Source organism: Sinocyclocheilus rhinocerous, unplaced genomic scaffold, assembly GCF_001515625.1.
Source record: "Sinocyclocheilus rhinocerous isolate Xijiao unplaced genomic scaffold, SAMN03320098_v1.1 scaffold1163, whole genome shotgun sequence".
Lineage (NCBI taxonomy): Eukaryota > Metazoa > Chordata > Actinopteri > Cypriniformes > Cyprinidae > Sinocyclocheilus > Sinocyclocheilus rhinocerous.
In genome coordinates, this window is record NW_015642328.1 from 693,154 (window position 1) to 710,102 (window position 16,949).

Here is a 16,949-nt window from a genome sequence, read left to right on the forward strand (position 1 = left end):
CTGGCGAACATTAAAGATTTTAATAATAAAATAACCAAACACAAAATAGCGCGACAGCCCCTCGCGGACGACTGTCGCGCACAAACAGAACCAAAACACAAAATAAAGTCCAGGCCTGGTCCTCTCTCGTCCAACACTGTCGTCACTCCTCCTTTTATGCTTCCGGAGCTCCTCCGTGGGACTCGAGACCGGTGAGTGGCGCAGGTGTCGTGCATTAGCATTTACTCCACCGGCCTCGCTCCGTTCCCACGGCTCTCGGCCCCGCCCCACTCGTCACAGTGCCCAAGAAAGGCGGTGGCCTTCGGCCAATCCTGGATCTGCAAGTCTTGAATCGGGCCCTTCACAAGCTTCCGTTCAAGATGTTGACGCAGAACGCATCATCAGATACATCCAGCCCCAGGATTGGTTTGCAGCGGTCGACCTGAAGGACGGTTACTTTCATGTCTTGATTCTTTCTCGACACAGGCCGACACTACGGTTTGTGTTCGAGGGTCGGGCATGGCAGTACCTCACCATGTCCCACCGTGTCTTTACGAAGGTCGTGGAGGGCACCCTTGCCCCGTTATGGGAAGTGGGCATCAGGTTCCTCAACTACCTCGACGACTGGCTCATCATCACCCGGTCACGAGAGCAGTTGTGCAATCACAGGGACCTGGTGCTCCAGCACCTCAGCCAGTTGGGGCTTCGGGTCAACTGGAAAAAGAGCAAACTCTCCCCCGTGCAGAGAATCTCTTTTCTCGAGTATGACGGCGTGGCTCACCAGCGAGCGTGCCCAGTCAGTGCTGAGACAGGAAAGTGGTATCTCTGAAACACTTTCAGAGGCTCCTGGGGCATATGGCATCCGCAGCCGCAGTCATGCCGCTTGGATTGTTTCATATGAGACCACTTCAACACTGGTTACACTCCCGAGTCCTGAGATGGGCATGGCGTCGTGGTACACTTCACGTGACCATCACGCCGACGTGTCGCCGCTCATTCAGCCCCTGGACAGACCTTGCCTTTCTACGGGCCGAGGTGCCCTTAGAACAAGTGTCCCGGCATTTCGTTGTCACGACGGATGCCTCCAGTACGGGCTGAGGTACTACATGCAACGGGCAGGCAGCCTCGGGGCTCTGGATGGGGCCTCGACTGCTTTGATGACCCCTCTACAGCCCTGAAAAACAGCGGAGACCAGGACAACTAGATGAGCCCCAGATACAGATCCCCTGTAATGACCTTGTCTCAGACGACCACCGGAACAAGACCACAGGAACCAGATGATTCCTCTGCACAATGTGACTTTGCTAGCCTGAAATTGAACTGCTGGTTTTGTCTGGCCAGAGGAGAACTGGCCCCTCGACTGAGCCTGGTTTCTCCCAAGGTTTTTTCTCCATTCTGTCACCGATGGAGTTTTGGTTCCTTGCCGCTGTCGCCTCTGGCTTGCTTAGTTGGGGACACTTCATTTCCAGCGATATCGTTGACTTGATTGCAAATGATTGCAAAGATACTATTTAAACTGAACTGAGCTGGATGATGACATCACTGAATTCAATGATGAACTGCCTTTAACTGAAAAATTAGTGTTTACTATTGTGATTTTTGCATTATTGACACACTATTTTCCTAATTAATGCTGTTCAGTTGCTTTGACGCAATCTGTATTGTTAAAAGCACTATATAAATAAAGGTGACTTGACTTGACTTGACTTTGGCACATAAACTGCCTAGAGCTGTTGGCAGTGCATCTCGGCTTACAGCAGTTCCGGCCACTGCTACAGGACAAGCACGTGTTGGTCCACACGGACAACACTGCGGCCGTGTCGTACATCACCTGGCAGGGAGGTCTACGTTCACGTCGCATGTCACAGCTTGCCCGTCATCTCCTCTTCTGGAGTCAGACGCGGAGAAGCCCAGGTAGACCTGTTTGCTTCCCGCGAGTCCTCCCACTGCCAGCTGTATTACTCCCTGACCGAGGCCCCCCTCGGCATGGACACGCTGGCACACAGCTGGCCTCGGGCTCTACGCAAGTATGCGTTTCCCCCAGTGAGCCTTCTCGCACAGACACTGTGCAAGGTCAGGGAGGACGAGGAACAGGTCTTGCTGGTTGCGCCGTACTGGCCCACCCGGACCTGGTTTTTGGAACTAATGGTCCTCGCGACAGCCCCTCCCTGGCGCATCCCTCTGAGGAAGGAACTCTTTTCTCAGGGGCTCGGCACCATATGGCACCCATGTCCAGATCCCTGGGACCTCCACGTGTGGCTCCTGGACGGGACGCGGCGGTGGTAAACACGATCACTCAGGCTAGAGCTCCCTCGACGAGGCAAGCCTATGCTCTGAAGTAGAGTCTGTTCGTGAACTGGTGTTCTTCTCGCTGAGAAGACCCCCGAAGATGCACGATTGGAGTAGTGCTTTCTTTCCTGCAAGAAAGGTTGGAGCGTAGCAAGTATGCGTTTCCCCCAGTGAGCCTTCTCGCACAGACACTGTGCAAGGTCAGGGAGGACGAGGAACAGGTCCTGTTGGTTGCGCCTTTCTGGCCCACCCGGACCTGGTTTTCGGAACTCATGGTCCTCGCGACAGCCCCTCCCTGGCGCATCCCTCTGAGGAAGGAACTCTTTTCTCAGGGGCTCGGCACCATATGGCACCCATGTCCAGATCCCTGGGACCTCCACGTGTGGCTCCTGGACGGGACGCGGCGGTGGTAAACACGATCACTCAGGCTAGAGCTCCCTCGACGACGCGCTCACTTCCATCAAGAGGGTCAGGGACCTCCAAGCATTTTCGGTGAGCGATGAGTCTCACGTTGTCCTGAGACCCCGGCCTGGATACGTGCCCAAGGTTCCCACCACACCTTCAGGTGGTGAACCTGCAAGCACTGCCTTCAGAGGAGGCAGATCCAGCCTTGGCGTTGCTGTGTCCCATAAGTGCGTTGTGCATATACGTGGACTGCATCCGGAGCTTCAGAAACTCTGAGCAGCTCTTTGTCTGCTACGGAGGTCAGCAAAAAGGGAAGGCTGTTGTGATGAGTGGGGGCGGGGCCGAGAGCCGTGGGAACGGAGCGAGGCCGGTGGAGTAATTGGAAAGCACGATCTCATCGTCAGGTTCCTGAGGGGTGCCAGAAGGTTAAATCCTCCTAGGCCACCCCTGGTGCACTCCTGGGATCTCTCTACTGTCCTGGCTGGCCTTCAGAGGGATCCCTTTAAGCCACTGGACTCAGTTGAGCTTAAGTTCCTGTCTGCTAAGAAAGCGCTCCTGACCGCGCTCACTTCCATCAAGAGGGTCAGGGACCTCCAAGCATTTTCGGTGAGCGATGAGTCTCACGTTGTCCTGAGACCCCGGCCTGGATAAATTTTATTTTGTGTTTTGGTTTTGTGTGTGTGCGACAGTCGTCCGCGAGGGTCTATCGCGCTATTTTGTGTTTGTTTATTTTATTACAATTTTGTTGAAATGTTCGCCGGTTCCCGTCTCCTTCTTCCCGATCTACAAATGTTGTTAAAGCTGTCTCCAAGCAGAGGTTGGCCCACTGATTAGTGGATGCCATCGCCTTGGCGTACCAATCCCAAGGCGAGCTGTGCCCCCTGGGGGTGAGGGCTCACTCCACACAGAGTGTTGCCTCCTCCTATGCGCTGGCGCATGGCACCTCTCTGGCAGACATTTGTAGAGCTGCGGGCTGGGCGACAACGAACACCTTTTACAGTCTCCGTGTTGAGCCGGTTTCTTCCCATCTGTTGGGTAACATGTAAGTGGCGGGAAGAGCCAGCCAGTGTCACGCTTGCTGTGCCGTTCCCCCTCACCCGGGGATGCGAGTGCTTTTCCTCCTCCAGTAAGTTCCCCAGACGACAAACCCTGGTTGAGTATCCTCCAGCACCCCCGGTAGTCAGACTGGGCGGAGCAGTCTGACGCCAGGCCCAGTATCGGTGTTAGCTTGCCTGGGTTTCCGGTCAGCCCCTTTACTGGTCTAGGTGTCCATATGGCTTGATTCCCTGCGGGCGATCCCATATGTGTATTCCTCCATGGTAAGGTTTCCCTCTTGGTGAACCCGTGTCTTCCCTTTGACAGACCACTCTGTCAGTCTCTGCTGGCAGCCGTTCCTCCCTACTCCTAGGTAGGACCTGCCTCAGAGACCCATTCCATATGTAGTACTGCCCCAGGCCTGGGTCAGTCCATATTAGTGTCTCCACATGATACCTCCATACGGGCAGGATGTGGTCTCCGTAGCGCCCTTCTCCGGAAGGCTCACTTCCCCTTTGTTACTGCCAAAGCTGTAAACAACAAACAGGAAAGGCATGAAGCACCTTTCATGAAGGTCGAAACCCTTCTCTTAAGAAAAATGTTTCTGTCATAGGAACAGCGGCTTGGCTATCTCCAGCAGCGATGTACTCACCTTTTGGTCCCTGCGGGCGCCAAGGTCAGTGAATTTGCGATGGGGCGTTGGTAAGGTTACGACCTTTGTGTAGCATTTGTTTGACAGCATTTGCAGCGCTACAGGGTTGTGACGGGGTTCAGGTTGTGGTGCTTTTCATGGACCCCCTATGTCGTCACGACATAACTCGTAGTGACCGACAGATAGGAAACGTCTCTGTTACGTACGTAATCCTCGTTTTCTGATGGAGGGAACAGAGACGTTATGTCCCCATGCCACAACCTTGAACCATCGCTGGTTGCCAGGGACACGTTTTCGGCTCCTCAGTGTAAAACCTGATGAGTGGATGCACCTGCACCTATTTATACCCGTATGCACGGGGAGTGGCTCAGGTATGCAAAATCCACTAGCCAAAATTCATTGGCGTTTTCTCCAAAAGTCAGAGTGGATTGGGGCTCTCAAGTAAACCCCCTATGTCGTCACAACATAACGTCTCCGTTCCCTCCATCAGGGAACGAGGGTTACGTACATAACCGAGATGTTCATATGACTTGTGTGGAATATCCCAAATCTTAAGGCCTCTGAAGACAGAAGAACATAGCGCACAAGTCATAGGAACCACTTTTATGGGACTTTGGTATCCTTTTGAAGCTTGAAAGCTTTTGTTATCCAAGGAAGGTACTCTTTGTGTTTGCAACAACATAAATGATGATATAAATAATATATAACATTGCTTTTTTCATTATAGTGATTAGAATTGGATTTTCTTTGCATTACAGTAATGAGAATTGAGAGGAGGGGATATGATCAATTGTCATGAAAATAATGCCCAATGATAAAAACATTACGTAGGCTTTATTTCCTAAGCAAAATATAGTTTCTTTCTTTTGATTTCAGGGTGAAATGAGCTAGACATGTTCTTCAAAGGTTATGTGGCAATACTGGCAATGTACACACACCAAAGTTTTGGGAGTGGCAACTGTTTTATTGCTGCAGAGAGTACAAGGCCAATTTCACATCTTACATCAATTCCTTACAAGTCTTTTCTTTGCAGTTTGTTTTAAATAGAAAGTCGATGTAACTCTCAATCCTCCATATGATGCCTCTCTACATCGCTCAAGCAGATCATCCCTTCTCTGTTCTTTCTTTTGGTTATATAACCATAAACATTTCAAATGGCCAGCAATTATATATAGTCAATAAAAGCACCACACAGTTTCTTTGTTGCATCGCACAAAGACTTCTACCAACAGTGAAACCCAAAACATGAGAATGGAATGGCAGAATGGGTGTCATATTCTGTTAAAACAAAAGTAAAAAGAAGATCCATGATCAAAGTTTTTGCCATCAGAGACGCAGCAGCTCTTTTTTTAGGAATACCCTTGTGGGACTCAGTAACTGCAAAAAAGCCAGTAATAAATGGCCAAAAAGCTAGAGAATTATGAAATTGAGAGTGATTCTTACAAAACTTGCGTAGAACATGACAAAGTCATTTTTTATCAAAATCAAAAGAAAGAAATTATATATACTATAAGAATATTTTATTATAATAAATATTTTTTTCTTATTTTTCTTATTATAAATCTTATTTTCTTATTATTTTTCTTACATAAATTATACTTTGCATAGAAAATGAAACCTATTTTTAGGACTTTTTTCTATTTTTGCATAGTAGATTTTCATAACAATAAATCCCAAAATTCTAATTATTAAAGGGGTCACATGATGCGATTTCAATTTTTCCTTTCTCTTTGGAGTGTTACAAGCTCTTGGTGCATAAAGAAGATCTGTAAAAATCGACGCGTTTCAGAAAGGCGGGGCATAGAGGAGAAAAAATAATGTACAGTATGTGGAAAATAATGTGTTTTTTTAACCTTAAACCGCATAAACACATTTCATTACACCAAATACACAAAATACTGTTCTTTTTAGCAGCATCATATGACCCCTTTAATGAATGAAATGAATGAATAAATAAATAAATGATAATTTATTTAAATTGCAAAATATTTTACATCATGGTAGTGTTTTACTGGCTTTGTTATTATTGTATTTAAATAACATAAAAATCTATTTTTTTTATATTTAAATTTAATCAAAAATTTCAAAAGATATCTTGATGTATCCGAAAATTTGAGGCCGAAATGTATTAAACTGTAGTGAAAATAATGTCACAATGCCAAAAATCCTAACATTTTTGGATTTTTTAAAAATTAAGCTTCATTTTTGTCAAATTAAAATTCAACCGTTTAATGTGTCCTTGTATGTTCTATAATTTAGAGTCAAATAGTTGAGGGTGTTATGTAAAACAGCACATGTGAAAAGCAACTGTTTAGGATTACCTACCATGTCTACTTCTGAAATACTGTCCAAGCTTTCCACTTGTACATCAACTCCCACTGGAATAGCAGGACCTGCAAAAAAACAAACAAACATTTATGCCATTTATACAACATATACAACTGTGTTTGACAATTGAATTACACCATCTTCTCCATCCCATTGCTATATGACCTCTTTTGCCTATGCCATGCATTAATTTTTCATAATACTCATTGTTTACTGGATTCTGACAGCTTCATACCAGTGCAATCAGCAGGGTGTTCGCTAAGACTTCTGTGAGCATCATTAAATACATCCTCACGGCCAGATCTGGATCTGTTTGCTTTCCACCAGATCTGTTCACAAAAGGCTTAGCAGCTGCTTTGACATCTGACGGATTGTAAGGAACGCCAGCTCTCAAAGGACGGGCCTTCAACCGGAACTGCAGCTTTGATATCCTACATGGAGCTGCACTTGTAAGGTCTTTTGTAGCAAATCTAAAGCCTTGCTCTTTACCAGGATTAGTGTAATAGGGCTATCTGTCACTCAGAAGGTAAGACATTTAGGTAAATGGGCAGGGGGCGGCCTGTACATATGGACGGGGATCATGTAGTAACGCCAGACAGATTAAAAACGAGATTTCCAGTGCGTCCCATCGGCCACTCCTAGTCCTAGTAATCCTACGAGATTATTGGAAATGGTGGATTAAATTTTGATGCTCAAAATGATACTGACACTGACTGAAACTTGCCATTACGTGTCACTTAATGTATCGCTCATAAAAACCCTTCATGAAAAGCAAAAGCATTACTTTATATGCTGCAGAAAACGCATTTGAGTAATGTAGATAAATAACCGCCAACTGTGGAGATGACTTTTACAAATTTTCTTATGTAATCCAGATTCTCATAAACTACTGCCATGCAACACCCACTGGACCATCCTGTCAATTTCCCTGTCATGTACCATCAAGGCTTTTCATATCACACAAATAAGCCTAAATAAGGACACAGCTCCTAGGTAAAATCTATTTGTCAAAACTAATCAACCCCCCTGCTGTCAGTTTGAGTCTGAAACCATTAGAATGACCTTGAGTTCAGCTGTCCTATTTCTCAATTGTAGTTACCACTTGGAGATGGATATTTGTGCTTTTCTTATTAAAAACAAATTCAAAGACCTCTGCGATAACTGGATATTATTAAAGGGACAGTTCACCCAAAAAAATAAAACAATAATAAAAACACTTTTTGTTTACACAAATTGTTCCAAATCTATATGAATGTTTATCTCTCTTAAAATTCATTTAAAAAAAATCTCCTTTTATGTTCCACAGAAGAAAGAAAGTAAGTTTGGAACAACATAATAATTATGTTCCTTAAAGGGATAGTTCATCATAAATAAATAAATAAACTCTCATTATTTACACACTCTCATGATGTTCCAAACTCATATTACTGTTTATTCTCTTAAAATAAATAAAAAGTAAAAAGTAAAACATAAACATAATGATTACAATAAAATGTTCATTAAAGTTATAAAGGAATAGATGTACAGTGACAGTTAGTAAAAAAATTAATAAAAAGAAACAAATAAAGAATTATTATTCATACACTCTCATGTTGTTTTAAACCCATATGACATTTTATCTTCTTAAAATTCATTAAAAAATATCTCCTTTTGTGTTCCACAGAAGAAAGTAAGACATACAGGTTTAGAATGACATAATGATTACAACAAATGTTCATTAAAGGGATAGTTCATTAAAATAAATAAATAAAAGAATTTTCTCTTTCTATTTACAACATTTTTAACCAATTAAAATTCATAAAAAAATCTCCTTTTGTGTTCCACAGAAGAAAAAAAAGTCATAGAGGTTTAAAACAACAAAACGATGACGAAAAAAAGCATAGTTCACCAATAAATAAATAAATATTCAGTTTTTATCATGTTGTTCCAAACCCATATGACTTTTTATACTCTAAAAATTCATAAAAATCATTTTCTTTTTCACGAAAGTAAGTCATATAGGTTTGAAATGATATAATGCTGTTTTATTTTAAGGTGAAGTACTTAAAAAAAAGATCGAATGACCCCTTTCCAGGGTTGATTTTATTAATAGCGCATTTCTTTCAAAGTTGCTGAGGCTATGACATTGAGCTGGTGATCGCTAGTTGATGTTTGGCCAGTGGGCGGTCTTTAAACCAGCTGTCTGCGGGGCAGGGCAGGCTGGGATTGTTGCATGTGCTAATCCACGGGGGGTTGGCTGACCGGCTGATCAGTACAAACCGCTGCCAGATTAATCTCGTCACCAGCACCATTGCGCCTCAGTCCATAGCAGATCGAGCGATCCTCCAGATGGACCGACCCATCAGCGAGGACTGCTTAAAGGGATAGTTCACCCAAAAATGAAAATTCTGTCATTAATTACTCACCCTCATGTCGTTTCAAACCCGTAAGACCTTCGTTCATCTTCGGAACACAAATTAAGATATTTTTGATGGAATCTGAGAGCTGTCTGACCCTGCATAGACAGCAACTGAACTGTTCTCAAGTCCAGAAACGTAGCAAGGAGATCTGTAAAATAATCAGAATTTTCATTTTTGGGTGAACTAACCCTTTAAGTCTTTAACGGACGAATAAAAAAAGTGAGAGAGGCAACAAAATGTAATGTGATTAATAGTCCTCAGTTTCTTATGCAGCTCGTAAGACTAACTGATCCTTTCGCCAAATGTCAGAATTCAAGGCAAGGCAAGGCAAGGCAAGTTTATTTGTATAGCACATTCAGCCAATTTTGGCTGTACGAATAACACATAAAATGCCGCTGGCTTCGAGATATGTGGCATCCAGGCATGGAGAGGTTACTTGATATCTTTTGATCTTTCATTTCGTTTCGTATCTGGTTTTCAGGCGCTGCTGGCCCAGCTGGCCCAAACATTAGTATTGAAAGCAGCATTGCGCATATGCAAATCTGCAGACAGAAGTAAACAGGGATGTGTGTCATCTACAACATGATACCAATCTTTAATATGTGTAATCCTTCACATCAAGAAACGCATACTGCCCTGTATGACCCATAAACACGCAGTGAGCGCTATATGTTCTGCGTACATCATCGATACTTCCCTTGTGGAGGATTAGGCATAAGTTTAATGCACCATCAGTTAGCCGTCTCTGGATTTAAACCAGACTTCAGTCATGCATTAGCAATTCTCTTTTGCTTCTGAAGTAAATCTCATTTATGCAGTACACACGGCACATTATACCTGCGCTACCTTTTACTAATCATTGCATAGGATACAGCAATTGGTCGATGAAAAGCATGCTAAAAAGGATTGTTTAACATGATAGGATACAAGGATAGAGGCCAATGTCATTTTTTCCTTTGCAAAGTGCATGATTTTATGAATGTATTAATAATTATTGCATATCGACTGAGCTGTGAAAAGAAATGGTTCAACAAAGCCATGGAAATACTTTTGATACAGCATTATATTTTTGAGTAAAATCTACAAGCAAAACAACCCCTTGTTCTGAACCAGCCTGATTAGTCACTGGGTAATTCACTACCTTTTATGTATTTTGAGTGTTTCTCAATTATTTTGGTTTTAATACAGTCTGGTCCATCAGGTGTTATACAGTATTTTTGAGCTGCAATGTCAGTATAGGCATATTTCACAAATGCGCTGTCAATTTTGAAAGGGATTAGTTCACCCAAAAATGAAAATTCTGTCATTAATTACTCACCCTCATGTCGTTCCAAACCCGTAAGACCTTCGTTCATCTTCAGGACACAAGTTAATATATTTTTGATGAAATCTGAGAGCTTTCTGACCCATAAACAGCGACGTTCAAGGCCCAGAAAGGTAGTAAGGACATTGTTAAAATAGTCCATGTGACATCAGTGGTTCAACCGTAATGTTATGAAGCTACGACAATATTGTTTGTGTGCAAAGAAAATAAAAATAATGACTTTATTCAACAATTTCTTCTCTTCCGTGTCAGTCTCCACTGCGCGTTTAAAAGAGTACCACGACATGTGTGTGGTGCTGCTGACGCAGGATGCCTTGTTTACAAGCAGAGGAATGCACACACGTGTGTCGTGGTACTCTCGTGAATGCATGTCGAAGACTGACATGGAAGAGAAGAAATAAAGTATTTTTTTTGTTTGCACAAAGAAAAGTATTTGCGTAGATTCATACAATTACAGTTGAACCACTGATGTCACATGGACTATTTTAGCAATGTCCTTACTACCTTTCTGGGCCTTGAATGTGGTAGTTGCATTGCTGTCTGTGCAGCAAAAATCTCTCAGATTTCATCAAAAATATCTTAATTTGTGTTCCTAAGATGAACGAAGGTCTTACGGGTTTGGAACGAAATGAGGGTGAGTAATTAATGACAGAATTTTCATTTTTGGGTGAACTATCCCTTTAAGCCCAGAATTCTTTGAATTACTTGAAATTTACTGAAAAAGAAACATGACTTAATTACCTTAAAACCAATTATTATTATTATTATTATTAAGTATGTTATAATAGCTCATTGCAAAATTCTACATTTAAAAAAAAAATTAAACTAAATTGACAGAGCAACAATTTCTGTGATATTTCTGCAAGATATATCTAAGAAATGACTACATGCAAAATAACCTCTTGTTCTGAACCAACCTCTTTATTTAATCACTGGTATTTCATAACCTTTTCAGTATTTTAAAAAGAGTTTCTCTGTAATTTTGGTTTTAGTACAGTCTGGCACATACGGTACAGACCAACGGTTCTCAGTTCCAGTCCCAGGGTACCACTGCTCTGCACATTTTGTATGTCTCTCTTATCTGACGCCCTTGATTCAGTTCATGGATCTCTCTCTTAATGAGCTGATGATCTGAATCAGGTGCGTTAAAAAAGGAAGATATACAAAATATGCAGAGCAGTGGTACCCCAGGACCGGAATTGAGAACCACTGGTATAGACATATATGCACAGTCACTTCACACGTCCTTCACAACAAATCTATTCTCTCCAATTATGGGGATAAAAAATGAAATAATAATAATAATAATAATAATAATACATCTTCGTCCTTTGCCACCTCGGTGTTTTAGTGGCATTTTTTTCAGCTTTTAGAACCTTACTGTAGGAAGCTTTTTACACCCAAAAATATCCTTTCACTTATTTGACATATACTGAAAAAACGTAATTACATTGAATAAAACTAAAAACAGACCAATATATATATATATATATATATATATATATATATTATAAACATACTTTTGTTAAAATAGCTTACTGCATAATTCTTATTGCATAGCTTATTGCATAATTCTACATTTTAAAATGACTTATTTTTTGATTGATTGATTGCTATTTTGTGTTTTGGAAGAAAAGCAAATGAAAATGGCCTTTAACCCCTTGGTGAAAATCTATAATGTTATGAATCAATGACATTGGATGACAGTTGTGAACTCATTACATCATGTTTTGAACTAGCAGTGAGGTTTTCAACGTCAAGCAGATGCAACAATGCATCACTGTCAGAGCTGACAGATCTGTGTATGCGTCTGAGGGGGTGAATATGTTTGGGCTATTTTCATTCCCTTTGCTGTGACCCCCTGCTGTACAAAGAGCAATTCCCAATCGTACGCAGAGTCAGAGCATCCAAATGAGTGGCTTTTTAGATACTCTATTCATAGGAGGAACGGCATCAAACACGGGAGTGTTTCTTTTTCTTTGCCCTATATAGGAACACATCATTAAAAAAAGAATAGGGGGACTGTATGGACTAGTAGGAGAACTTTCATTAGTTCTTAGCCTTTACTGCGCAAACTTTTAAGTGCCGTACACTTAAAGAGAAGCCCTGAGCTCCTCCTTATATCATCCTTTAATACCATTCTAGCCATGGTAGAAAAGTCTCTGCATTAAAGGAATAGATCAAAAATGAAAATTCTGACATGATTTACTCACCTTCCTGTCATTTCAAACACTTATGCTGTTATTTTAGTCCATAGATCACAAAAGGAAGAGTTTTTGAATCTTTACACCATGACAGTTCATAGTGACCATGACTGTCAAACTAAAAAAAAAAGACATGAAAATAAAACCAATAAAAAGCACCATATAAGTCTTCTGAAGCCATAAGAAGTCATTAGTCCTTAATAATCTTACATTCTTGCATATCAAAAATGGCAGGTTATGTTTGTACACACAAACGTTTTTCTGTTGACATGCCGTTTTTGAATCTGGACGTGTTTGTATCGTATTACTATGACAAAATAACTATGACTATCTCTGAAATCCACTGAAAATATCACAGTATATAGATTATAAATGAAATGAGAGCAAATAAATAATGTCAGTTTGCATTTTTTGGATAAATTATTCCTATTTTATAATCTCATCTTCCCAGAGGATCAGTCTGCACACACATCCAGCTGTTTCTATGTGATCTCTGATCTGATTGATTGTTAACTCTCCTAACAGTGACAATCTCATTAAAACTAGTGTAAAAAGCTTGAGTAAAGAGTACAAGGCTCCATCTGCCGAGCTAAAAGCTTCAAAAATGTCTCAATGCAATTGATCTGAGCGAGTTTAATAAGGTATTGCTTTGTAAAGGAAATATGTGAAATCAAGGTCATGAAAATCCATGTCCATGCATGAATTAAATCAAAGCACGCTGACTTTCTAGAAAAAAAACTTCCATTATTATTCTTAACATGAAATAACAGAGCAATTATATTATCACCGTAGCAATTCAAGTGGAATATTTACATGAAAAATAAGCATGAATTTCAGAAAGTAATTGGTTTCTGTCCCTTTGCTTCAATGACAGCAGCTCTTGAACTGCACAAACTCCATAAGTTTGTGTCAAACCTGATGATTATGTTCTCCACTATGAGACAATCTTGTGCTTCAATGGAAGCAAAAGCTACAGAGAATCAGATGATCAATTACACAAAATTTAAGTGATCTAGAAATAGTTGTCTGTTTCAGAATCATAAAACTTTACATTTCCAGTTTTAAATAAAAACAGATTTGGTTTCAGACTTTCTAGAATTTTATATTTGATGAATTAAAAATTCGATGTAAAATAATTGTTTGGTACACAATGCTACACAATGCAGGCAACTTTTTGGCTTAATATCAAATAATAATGGGCTAAATTCACCTGCCTATTAAAATGCACATTTCAAACTCCAATTCTCAAAACCATATGAAGTCCAGTAAAATTGAAATCCCAGTCTTAATTACAGGCCAGGGCAGTGCTTAATAGTGAGGCTGTTTACCCCTCTAGAGGGAGCCAATGTAGATTGAATGCCTGCTGGTCAAATAACTGACCTGAATGTTCTCAAACTGTGCATATTAAATATGTGCAATCTGTACATGAGATCAAAACAATGCAACAAAAAAAAATGTGGCTTTTAGGTAACTAATGGAGTGGAGACATCATAATAGCACTTTATAAGCTTTGTCAACAGGACTTGTCTTTTTTTTAGACTCATGCTAAGAACATGTGCCTTATTTTTGACTAATCTTCAGAGGATGTTAACATTAAACCTTTAACATTACACATACTATACATGATGTCTTTGAGGACTTTTAAAAAATAGGCTCCCGAGTGAGGTTGTGGCCTTTAAATTAAGGCAAAAAAAAAAACCGCAATTTACATTTGCAACACAAAAGTATGATGAACTAACCTCCAAACGCGGGCCTCATGGTGAAGTCATGGTCATCCACTTTCAACAACTGCTCTGTTTTCAGTCGCCGTGATTTTGTCACATCCGGTGGCTTCTTTGCCAGGGAGCTGCAGGTTTCAAAGTCCCCAAAAAAAACTCAGATCAGCCTCTTATATCACAAATTTAGACAATGTGCACTATTGTTATGTGGAATCTACCAGAGGTTACATGAAAAATTCAGCCTGGACCCTCAAAGTCAATGGCATTTACATAATTTCTGTGAAAATGCAGCCGCAAAAGTGTAATGACGGAATAAGATCATGCACGGTGCTTGTACCAACAAATTGTTAAGGCAGTGGTGAACTAGCTGTAGCAGATGGATCGGTTTCAAATTACAGGAGATCTTATCGACAGATGCTCAGATGAGTCCCGAACACTGGATTCATGAACTGTGATTGTTCTAGTCAAACAATGCACATAATTCACTCTTTATGTGACAACATAATCACTGACAGTGACTCAAAAAGTATCCAGTGAGAAGTAGACTGCCTCGTTCCTCTCAGCTTCTTGCCATTTGTAATTTATTTCCTGTTGCGAATATGAGACAGAAGGCAGCTTGCCATGACTGGCACCCTGTCTGCAGCGATACTGCTGGATTTTCTCATGCAAATTTGTACTCTAACAACATGTTAATTCTGCAGATTGTTTGTTTGTTTTAATTTTATAGACCCATGGAGCTGTACCCTTGTCAGCTGTTTGTCAGGACAGCTTTGTGCCAACGTACTGTCCTTGGCAGATGGGCGAAACATGCCTGTGACAGATGGCTGTTTGTCTTAATAAGAAGCACCAGTTCGAGCACGCCAGTGATACGTGTTCGGTTCAGTGGCGGTATCATCTGTCTGGGTCACGTTAATTGCGCCCCGGCCTGTGGCCTCATTTATGGCACTCTGCTGTCATATAGAAATCAGGCTAATAAAGGTGGTCGAAAAATGAGTCTGCGAAAAACATCAATGAATGAGTTCACACCATCACCTCAGCTCTTATGTGCAGCACTGTCATCTCTGAACACATATATCAGATGCATTATCATCAAATGCTTGTAATAAGTAACAGCCGATATAGAACCGATACACTGAAACTTTAGTTTAAATGCAATTGAATTAAACATGAAATTTTAAAGTAAAAAGAATGAAATAGTATTATACTCCAATAATCCTTCTTTATTTACAACTTTAAAAAATGATTTTTTTTATGGTGCAAATTATATTTGACCATATGGAGAATTGGCTGATAGCTGGCCACTTGATCGATTAACAGAAGTGTCATACATTTTTAATTTGTAATAAGTTTTCGTTTAACCCTAAAATGCAAAGCTACCTTTCCCCCATAAAATCCATATAATATGTGGTAAAAATGCACAGAATTATATGGATAAACTATATAACACCACTTGTTTTGTAAATATAAAAAAAAAAACATTTTTAATTAAAATTCAGACTTAATTGAGGCATTCCTGAATTTTCAGATGAAAAGACCACAAGTAAAGCAAAAACTGTCACCCAGACACATGCATTTTGGGGTTAATTTCTACAATTTTGTACATCTCAGTTGCTATATTTAAACTGTATAATATCTGCCACTGTGCTCTGTAAATATCGGTATGGCAGACTACCCACTAAACCTTAAGTTGAAGCCTAAGGTCTTTACATGCAGTGATAAATTCATTGATGAAGAAAATCCAGTTGAACCTCAGTAGAAATCACAGTAGTTCTGTGACTAGTTAATTAGATGGAAACAAAGATGTTGTGTGCAGCCAACTTGTTGACAGACATCTTCAATGTGATAACTGCTATTCATCATCACCACAACAGTCATCAACATCAGCATCTTTTTCATAATCTTTTGTGAATCCACATTATCAGAAGCATGACATGTCAATCCAAGTTCAGCTGTCACAGACTGAAATGCCACTTACGTCCCATGCTTCTGAGTTTCCACAGCTCCTGTCCACCTCCTCTCTCTCGTGCTGTGTTTACTCCGGCATTCCCCAAACGAGCCCAGGAAGAGCACTAAAATCAGGAACCGTCTCAGATAAGGCATTATGCAGAGCAGGTGAAAAATCTACAGGTGTGTCCTGAAATCCAGTTTAATCCATGAACGCGGCGGCTCGGGAAAGGCAGCATTTTCCGTTCTCAGCGCAGAAATCGCTGCAGCTCGCACCTCTGGCATGCGCGATGTGTGGATGGTTTAAATATCAGCGCGGCGCGACGCGACGCCTGCTGCAGCCTCGCGCGGCGTCTTCTGCCTGTCATTGGTTATCAGCTGCACAGCTGCTTTGACCACATGGCATCAGCGGTGGGCATACGCGCGTTTCCCACGGCTGTCTGTACGGTTGGAGGAAAAGACGGTTTAGAAAGACACATATGACCTGAAAAAGCTCTGCATCCGAAACTATGCATGCTTTCAAATCTAATGCACGAGTGAAGTGCATCCGCTAAATGCCAAAACATCCTCGACGCAATTCCCCTCGTGGGATCAATGCACTGCAGTTTGATTCACCTCCGATTTTACGGTTAATATTTTGTTTACAGTAGCTACTATGTATTACATAAGCGT

At 41.2% G+C, this 16,949-nt stretch overlaps 1 protein-coding gene across 1 annotated transcript in view; it reads right to left on the reverse strand.

Moving 5' to 3' along the window:
* The window catches only part of gabrr2a (gamma-aminobutyric acid type A receptor subunit rho2a), a 31,773-nt gene extending 15,063 nt beyond the window's left edge, over positions 1 to 16,710 (reverse strand). Inside the window, exons 1-3 of the mRNA XM_016572700.1 lie at positions 16,309 to 16,710; positions 14,355 to 14,461; positions 6,686 to 6,753 (exon numbers count right to left, since the gene is read on the reverse strand). Coding sequence (XP_016428186.1) covers positions 6,686 to 6,753; positions 14,355 to 14,461; positions 16,309 to 16,433 — 300 coding nt within the window. The 5' untranslated portion in view covers positions 16,434 to 16,710. The remainder of the gene's footprint in view (positions 1 to 6,685; positions 6,754 to 14,354; positions 14,462 to 16,308) is intronic.
* Positions 16,711 to 16,949: the final 239 nt, after the last annotated feature.